The sequence below is a fragment of the Phodopus roborovskii genome, unplaced genomic scaffold (genome assembly GCF_943737965.1).
Source record: "Phodopus roborovskii unplaced genomic scaffold, PHOROB, whole genome shotgun sequence".
Taxonomy (NCBI): Eukaryota; Metazoa; Chordata; class Mammalia; order Rodentia; family Cricetidae; genus Phodopus; species Phodopus roborovskii.
Genome location: NW_026125052.1, coordinates 10125741 through 10135159, shown reverse-complemented (window position 1 = coordinate 10135159; position 9419 = coordinate 10125741). Strand labels below are relative to the sequence as shown.

Below are 9419 nucleotides of genomic sequence, written 5' to 3'. Positions count from 1 at the left end.
TATAACTGATACTTCCGAAGACCCTGAACAAATTCCACCCAGAAGCCTTTCACTCTGTGTGGTGAAGGCTCCATAGTGCCTGGCACCCAAGGGCTTACCAAGTAAGGGCCACTGTGGCTACCGGTGCAGGCAGCTAGCTGGGTGGTGGTGAAGTCCTGGGACTCTGCTGCTGCACGGGTTTCTTGGACTCCAAGTGTGTATAGAGAGAGGAGTGAGCAATGTGATCCGTCCCAGCAGCCCGGGGGAGCCAGACCATATCTGGTATGTCTCTCTGGAATAATTTTGGGGGAATTCACCAAAGTTGGAACTTTAGACGTGGACTGCCGGTAACCCGTAACACAGGGATGCGGTGTTGCCTGAGTGCATACCCCCCACAAGGGGACCTGGTGCCCGGGGTGGGAGTCGGCTTACACAGCACAGCGCTGGCTGCTTGGGCCCGCCCTTGAATGGCCGTGAACTTGTTTTTCCACGTCATTTGCTCTCAGATGTACTATCGAGCCGCGGCGACGCTAACACAGCGGCTCAGGTCCCTCCTTGTAACAAGCGATTGTGTGTTCTTTAGAGGTGGCTGAGGGGAGGAGGGGGCCTGGCCCTAAGGAGGTGGGGAAAGGGAAACAAACCTGCCTCACAGTGAGCGTGCGTGTCCTGGGGCCAGCTCCCCCCAAAGCACATGCCATTTCTGTCCCTGGAAGGGGTTAAAGGCCTCCTGGAGTCAAGAACAAGCAGGTGTCCCACCGTGCCAGAGACCGCTGCCTAAACTGCTTCCAGCTTTTCCCCCCTTCTGCAATACGTCTGTGATCAGCCACGGGACAGAGGCGCCAGCAGCCTGCCTCTGACCGACATCAGGTTAGCTCGCTCCCACTCGGGTACTGCGCCCAGGATATAAATCCAGGCTCGAGCCCCTGCTGTGTTCCTCTCCCTGCGCACCCCGGAGTTGGGGCGGGGGGAAGGAGTTTCCTTCCAAAGACCTTTCTTTTATGTGAAGTCTCACAGCCCAGCAGGCTGCACTTGGTGGAGGCAGTCACAGCAGCCGAAGCCAGCCAGCAGCCTCTGCAAGGAGACTTGCTGGGGTGAAGAGGGCAGGTGTTGCCAGCCCTGGAGAAGAAGGGCCCTGGTGGGCCTCAGCCCTTGGTGTCAGCACAGGGAAGCCCTCTGGCCACTGCAGACGGCACCATGTGGGCCCCGGGGTGTAATCGGTTCTGGTTTCACTGGGGGCTGCTGTTGCTGCTGCTCCTGGGGGCACCCCTTCGAGGCCTAACACTGCCACCCATCCGATATTCCCATGCGGGCATCTGCCCCAACGACATGAACCCCAACCTTTGGGTGGATGCCCAGAGCACCTGCAAGCGAGAGTGTGAAACCGACCAGGTGAGTGGACCTGTGATGGTGTGGGAGCTATGGGAGGGGACAGCTCAGAAGTGCCTCCGGGAACATGAAGGAACACAGATCCTGCCCACCTGGAGACAAACAGAGCTTGATGCTTACCTATGTACTGCCGAGGCCTGGAAGAGGGAGTGGTATCCAAATCCATCTCGGAGCATTCCTCTTTGTGTGTGCTGAGGGCTGCACTGGGCCAGCACCGGCAGCGGCACATAGCATGCATTGGGATAAGATAACAGCGTGGGAGATGTCCAGCGGCCCACTGGCAGGCGAGAGAATGGATACTCACAGGGGGTGATGCCTTAGCCAGGGAGGGACAGGTTGGCCTGGAAGCCTGCCTACCAGGTTTCTAGGCCCTTTCCTAGGTTTGGACTTGGCCACACAGCAACTGGGCTGCTGGGCAGTTTGAGTGGCAGCTAATCTGTGCAAATACTCTAAGTGTCCTGGGAGGAAAATGAACTGAGTTCCCACCTGTTGGGCCCTCAGTGCTCCCATATGCTCCTCCCTCGTGGACCCTGAAGTAGGCGAGGGCCACTTCAAGGTGGCTCTTCCCTGGCGTCCAGAAGGGGTCTTCTAAGTGCCATCCTTGTCCACTTCTGCTGGGAGAAAAGTCTATAGGTTTCCCACAGTACCCATGCCTGCTCTAGGTGTGTCAGCTTCCTGCTTGGCCATCTGAGGGTGGCCCAGAGTCTCCCAGGGCTTTGGGGTTGGGTTAGGCATCATTAAAGAACATGGGAGGCCCCAGTTCTACTGGAAGTAGCGGTCACACTGGAAAAGCGTGGGGCTGCCATGGAGAGAGCGGCTTCTGCCCCATGTGCCTTGGGGATCATTCTCAGGCTTCTCAAGATAGGTGCTGAGTTAAAAGGACAGGGGAAGATGACAATTCTCCCATCCACAGAGCTCATGCCATCAGATGGCCACCTTTGGAGAATCCTTTTCACTGATATTGGCTAGCCTGAAGTCAGGTGGCACTTAGGGACAGTGAAACTCTGGCTAGGCTTTGCATGCTGTCCTAGTACAGCTAGGGATCCAGGCAGTCCATGGGGACAGCCCATGGGGACATTGTAAGTACTTAAGTGAAAGTATTCTAAACCTCCCCTCCAGGGTTCCTTTGCCAGGTCCCCAAGGATTCTGGATCCTGAGTGTCTAGCCATTCCTGGACCTCTAGGTCCTGAGGTCCTAGGACCTGTGCCTACCCACATTGGAAAGGAGTAGCCCTCAGAGCAAGGAACAGGCCTTCCTGTTCACAGGTCACTCTGTCCCTGTCTGCCCTCCACTGTCAAGATCTTTCTCCCTTGAAGCTCAGCTCTGGATGTGACCCATCTCTGTTCCCAAGCTTCCCCGGTTGTGGCCCAGAAGCCTATGCCAAACAAGGGCTGCAAAACAAAGTCCTTATTCTAAGCCGAAAGGGGGAGAAACAGTAGGCAAGTCAAGCGGCAGCTCCCCACAGCCGGGTGGGGGGTATTTTCCCCCTCTTAGCTCATGTGGAATGTCAAAAAGGCTGGAATCATAGTGGGGAGGACAAGAGGCCAGTGTGGTGGGGACGACTTCACACAGCCACTACCTGGTGGAGGATTAGCAGCCCAGCCAGCCGCCCGCCACACGGTGTGACATTGTGCAAAGCGCCACATGCAATCCGTGTTTGTGTCGGCTCTGGTGGCGTGTACTAATTTTGAAGAATTAAAGTAAAGCCTTACATGACTCCACAAGAAGTCAGAGGGGGATTACTTGACTAGCAAGGCTTTGTTCATACTACACAGGGGGACTGTTTTGTTTTTCTTGGTCACCAGGGTTCTCTGACATCCTGGGTTCAGTGTGTATTGGGGGTTTCCCAGGGAGAAGAGTAAGTGTGGCTAGCCTTGAACATGGGTCCAAGATCCGACCTCTTCAAATTAGCCAACGCATCCTTCCCACAGTGGGAGAAAGAGAAAAGTCAACCTCATGCTCTAAGCCTATGCTTCATCTGAGTAACCATATGGTGTTCCATTTCAGGATCCTACTTAAGAGAGTCTGAAGCCCTTTTCTGCCACCTCTCATCTGTGACTTGAGGGCCGTTTCTCTGCCTCTCTATGTTCTCATTTTGAAAATAGTAGTGAGCACATATCCCCTTTTAGAGGTCTGTGGCCCGTCTCTTCCCACACTACCAGCTCTGTGATCTTGGGCAAGTTGTTTAACCTCTCTGTGCTTTAGATTCAGCATAAGGTGGGAATGGTGGTTGTACCCCCTTGGGCTTGGAAGAGATTCGTAAGCTGAAGGATGGGCAGGAGCCTGACAGACAGGAGATGCTGGGTCTGTGTGGGTTCTTATCTACATTAAGTGCTTTGTGTATACACATGTATAAATTCTCATGTCTCGGCCTCTCGAGGGAGACGTGGGGCTCTGTCCTTGCTTCCTCTCTTCAGAACTCTCTCTCTCTCTGGCTCTTTCAGGAATGTGAGACCTATGAGAAGTGCTGCCCCAATGTGTGTGGGACCAAGAGCTGTGTGGCAGCCCGATACATGGATGTGAAAGGGAAGAAGGGCCCTGTGGGCATGCCCAAGGAGGCCACGTGTGACCACTTCATGTGCCTACAGCAGGGCTCTGAGTGTGACATCTGGGATGGACAGCCTGTGTGTAAGTGCAAAGACCGCTGTGAGAAGGAGCCCAGCTTCACCTGTGCCTCTGACGGCCTCACCTATTACAACCGCTGCTACATGGATGCCGAAGCCTGCTCCAAGGGCATCTCCCTGGCTGTGGTCACCTGCCGCTATCATTTTACCTGGCCCAACACTAGCCCGCCACCGCCCGAGACCACCGTGCATCCTACCACGGCCTCTCCGGAGACTCTGGGGTTGGACTTGGCAGCCCCGGCCCTGCTCAACCATCCTGTCCATCAGTCAGTCACCGTGGGTGAGACCGTGAGTTTCCTCTGTGATGTGGTAGGCCGGCCCCGGCCCGAGCTCACTTGGGAGAAACAACTGGAAGATCGAGAGAATGTGGTCATGAGGCCCAACCATGTACGTGGTAACGTGGTGGTCACCAACATTGCCCAGCTGGTCATCTACAATGCCCAGCCCCAAGATGCTGGCATATACACTTGTACAGCCCAGAATGCTGCTGGAGTCCTCAGGGCTGACTTCCCATTGTCAGTTGTCAGGGGAGGTCAGGCAAGGGTCACCTCAGAGAGCAATCTCAATGGCACGGCCTTCCCAGCTACTGAGTGCCTGAAGCCCCCAGACAGTGAGGACTGTGGAGAGGAGCAGACACGCTGGCACTTCGATGCCCAGGCTAACAATTGCCTCACTTTTACCTTTGGCCACTGTCATCGCAATCTCAACCACTTTGAGACCTATGAGGCTTGCATGCTGGCTTGTATGAGTGAGCCACTGGCCACATGCAGCCTGCCTGCCCTGCAGGGGCCCTGCAAAGCCTATGTGCCACGCTGGGCCTACAACAGCCAGACAGGCTTATGCCAGTCCTTCATCTACGGAGGCTGTGAGGGCAATGGCAACAACTTTGAAAGCCGAGAGGCCTGTGAGGAGTCATGTCCCTTCCCACGGGGCAACCAGCACTGTCCAGCCTGCAAGCCACGGCAGAAACTTGTCACCAGCTTCTGTCGAAGTGACTTTGTCATCCTGGGCAGGGTCTCTGAGCTGACTGAGGAGCCTGACTCAGGCCGTGCTCTGGTGACAGTGGATGAGGTCCTAAAAGATGAGAAGATGGGCCTCAAGTTCCTGGGCCGGGAGCCTCTGGAAGTCACTCTGCTTCAGGTGGACTGGGCCTGCCCTTGCCCCAATGTGACAGTGGGCGAGACACCGCTCATTATCATGGGGGAGGTGGAGGGTGGCATGGCCATGCTAAGACCTGACAGTTTCGTGGGCGCATCGAGCACACGGCGGGTCAGGAAGCTTCGTGAGGTCATGCACAAGAAAACCTGCGATGTCCTCAAGGACTTCCTGGGCTTGCGCTGAAGCTGGCCCATCTACCCTGACCCTCCTCCACCCACCCACCCCCCTGCCCTCAGTCAGCCAACTGGGCAAGATCAGATTAGGCAGCCTCAGCCAGTGGAGAGGCATCAGCTAACATGTGGGAAGAAAGTCACCATAGGTCTGAAAACAATCTCTTGTCTTTGGGGTCAATAGAAGGCCCATATCTTTTTTAGCTGGGAGGGAGGTTGGCAAAAGGAGAAGAAAAGACACACGTAAGTTATTTCCCATGAGTGGTCCCCCCAGGTACTCTCATCCCCTTTGCTGATTCATGTCCCTCTGCCCAGTCTCCTAGCCAGGAGGTGACATCTACACTGTTAAATGGTTTAGCTTGCACAGGGGATATGTGGGGGAGAGATAAGAGAGTCCAAGGATTGCTTAAGACAACTTCCCCATTGCCTCCTGCATCACTGTAAACAGAGACTGCCTCACATTAAGGGTTGTGAGCAATGGGAAACCGGAACACTGTCCAGCCCAGGATATAACCTATCCTAATGGAGGCTGCAGGGACGGCTGCCTTCATGGGGTCAGTTTGTGTCCCTGAGGCTACCACACCAGCAAAATCCATGTTTTCTCTCCTTAGCTGCATTGGTTTGTTTCTGTTCATTTCAGCGCAGTGGACACTTCCCAGTGCTAGGACCATAGAGAGAGTGGCTCTGCCAGTAGAGCAGAAACACAAAGTCCTAATCCTAGGCTCCCCCAGGAACCAGTGGGTGATTGGGGCAGTCAGCCACTTCCATCTGATGGACGGTGTGCTTTCTTATGCCTTGGACTTCCTTGGAGAAGCCCCAGGGTCTGTTTTGGTAGCAAGAGAAATAAGGAAGACAAAAGGCAGGAGGGGCGGGGGCGGGGGGGGGGGAATCAGAGCAGAGGCGGGTCCAGGGAAAAGGAATATTGCTCAATGCTGCCATCTGGTGGTGATCATGGGTGTCTGCAGGGACCAGGAAGGAGGAACTATCTAGGTGGGGCCTGGGAGGGGCCTTATGGAGATGGCAGCTCTGAGATCACTTGTTTCTTCTGGTCTCAGCCACATAGGCACTGGGCAGAGGATGTGGAACCCCTCTGTCATCTCTGCATCTGTCCTGTTCCCTCTTTAGCCCCTCATTCTGTCCACATCCATCCAAAGGAGGCATTGTGGGATGCCCTAATGTCTTCCTCAAATATAAGGAGGACCATACTAAATAAAAATCCATAGTGACTACTGTTCTACCTGTGCGGCTCTTTTGGGAAGGTGAGGAAGGGTCTGTAATCACATTGTTGGTTCTAGTGGCCTCTTGGGAGGTTCGTCTGGTCAATGGGACCACATTTGGTCAGTGGAGGGACCCACCAGACTTTCATGTTCCCTGTTAGATATGAGGCTCCTTAACTGTGATCAACACAGTTCTACGAAATAAACAGAAGAAAACAGAACCAACAAGGCAGAGTGGCTTGTCCATAGTCAGAAGCTGAGAGGCCTAGGACCCCGAAGTGTGGCCTAAGTGCTCTGTGGGGGAGAGTGGGGGGTCAGGGCCATAGACAGATCCCACCTCTGATACTGTGGGGTCTAAGTGAGAAGTGGGAGAGACAGAGTAGGGGAGGCTGCTGCTCTGCTGTGACTTCTCGACTCCAGGCTGAGGCCTGCTCTCCGTTGTCCACAGGGAGCCTGCTGAGTTTGGACAATGCTGATACGTTTGGAGACTTAGTGCTGTTCCTCAGACCCGTCAAGGGCCTGGAACCCACAACCTTCGAACCTTCAAAAGAGGCACCCCTTTCTTGCAGTTCCCTGGGGTTCCCAGGGCCACCTCCAAAAAGAAGACTCCAGGCCAGGTGCAGCCCAGGCTAGAACAGCCATTTTCATCTATTGTAAAGGCTCGAAGAGGGGAAAAGAAGGTTCTGTTTCCTAAGAAAAGAAAGGACAGGGGTGGGGAGGGGGGTGGGACTCCACACTATCTCTGAAGGACACTGAGCAGGAAGCTTAGCCATCAGGATGGCATGAGTCATGGTCATTTCCCAACCTGGTCAGATGTCCAGGGATGGCGAGGACTATGACCCTACTCTGTCCTTAGGGGCCTGAGGACATCAGCTAAACCTGCTTCTAGGCCACAGTGTCCAACAAAGAGCCTCAGAGCCCAAGGGGCAGGTGCCCAGTCACCAGTCACACCTGTTACCTGCCACTCTAGTTCACAAGCAGAAGTCTAAACCTCACTGTTAGGCCCAGATTGCAAGTCTATCATCCTGGTAGAGAGGGAAGTTCAGGGGATGGACCCACAGTGCCAGGCCGATGGTGCAGAAACCACCTAGCCCACAAGACCAGATTCACCAAGATCTGAATCCAGCCTGTTCCACCAACATGCTCCCTCTGGATCTCCTCATGCCTAGTCACACAAGAGACCAATGAGAACGCTTAGGGAAAACACTGTTGCTGGCTCTCTGGGAGTCCAGGAGATGCAAACTCGGGCGCTCACACTTATGAGGCAAAAGTGTTAGCACTGAACCATCTCCTCTGCCCTGGATTTGTTTGGTTTTGTTTTAGACAGTTTCTCAGTATGGCCCAAACTCACCTCAGATGGCTCTGTAGTCCAGATTGGTCTCAAACTCATGATTCTCCTGTCTCATCTCTTAAGTGCTAAGATCACAGGCATGCCCAGCTGTAATGCCTGGCTAGTCATTGGGACTTGGGAGACTTGAGATTCAACAAATTACCTTTTGTAAGACTGCAGCCTGGCACAGAGTGGCCCTTTCACCCGGTAAAGCTTCCTGACCAAGGGATGGGCCGCAAGACCTAATACCTCCCCTCATCATTCTGGCTCTTGGGCCTTGGCCGGCTCCTGTTTCTCACAGAGGACATCTGAAATGAGCCCCTCACGTGGGCTGAATTGGGGCTCAGAGGCTATGAATGCTGATGGGATGGGAGACTGAGAAACTATGGCAATTTCTGACCTGCTATGTGGGATAGATTTTGCTCTGGAAATGCTGCCTTGTCTTTGCTGGCCTGGCCTTATGCAATGGCCAGCAGGGAGCAGGTTCTCAGGCTGACCTGAGTTTCCAGGGCAGGGTTACCTGGCTCAGTCTGGGAGACATGGCCTCAGCCCTGCTCCAGGACATAAGGAATGCAGGGACACCTACAGCAAGGCCAGTCATGTTTTCCTGCTTGCGATAGAGCTCACTCCTCACCGTAAGGCTCTCCTTACCACTAGCCTGCTCCCCAGGCTTTTCTTCCCTTATAATCTATTCAGGCTTGGCTGACACTAGACCAGAACTGTCCCCATCGTCCCTTAGCAAGGCACTGTGGCTTTGTTTACCGTCCTCCCTCCCTCTTCCTGGTCTCCAGCCTCCTGGGACACTCTGCTCCATTGTCTGGCCAGCTGCTCCCTAGTCTGATGTCACCCTCTGGACAGTGGCACCAGAAAGCCACTCAAGTGCTAGGACAAAAAAACCAACTAGGGAAAGGGGACAGTAGTAACACATAGCCTCGTGGCTGTGTCTTTCGGCTGTGATCTCCAATAGCCCCATGATGATAACATCGGACCAAGAGAGTTCACTTCGAGGCAGCACCAAGCACCTTGCCCTGCAGTCTACACTGAGATGCATGAGGCACAATGCAGTTTTGTAGATGGGAAAATAAGTCAAGAGTAACGACAGATTTATCTAGCCATGTGCCAGCACGGGACTACAATTTCAGCACTTGGGAGCTGGAGGAAGGAGATTTCAGGTTCAGGGACAGACTTGGCTTCATAGCAAGGTTCCATCTCCAAAAATAAAGGTCTAAGGAAATGGCTCAGTACAAGCATGAAGACCCGAGTTTGAATCCCTAGAGTCTATGTAAAAAGCTGGGGGAGGTGAATTCAGGATTCTAGAGGCTTGCCCAGCCAGCCAAGCTAGCTGACTGTGAGTGCCAAATTCAGTTAGAAATCTGTTCCAAAATTATGGAGGGAGAGAGATTGTTCAGTGAGGAAAAGGATTTGCTGCCACCCCTGAGTTCCATCCTTCGGTATCACATGGTAGAAAGAAGCTATTCCCACAAATTGTGTACACACACACACACACACACACACTGTGGCAGTGCTCACCCCATATACACACAATAAATAAATA

At 53.9% G+C, this 9419-nt stretch overlaps 1 protein-coding gene across 1 annotated transcript; it reads left to right on the top strand.

Moving 5' to 3' along the window:
• The first annotated feature begins 408 nt into the window (after positions 1–408).
• Wfikkn2 (WAP, follistatin/kazal, immunoglobulin, kunitz and netrin domain containing 2) lies at positions 409–5491 on the top strand. The gene is made up of 2 exons (XM_051199260.1): positions 409–1368; positions 3810–5491. The coding sequence occupies exons 1-2, from the start codon at positions 1174–1176 to the stop codon at positions 5328–5330; spliced, it is 1716 nt and encodes a 571-aa protein (XP_051055217.1). The 5' UTR covers positions 409–1173; the 3' UTR covers positions 5331–5491.
• Positions 5492–9419: the final 3928 nt, after the last annotated feature.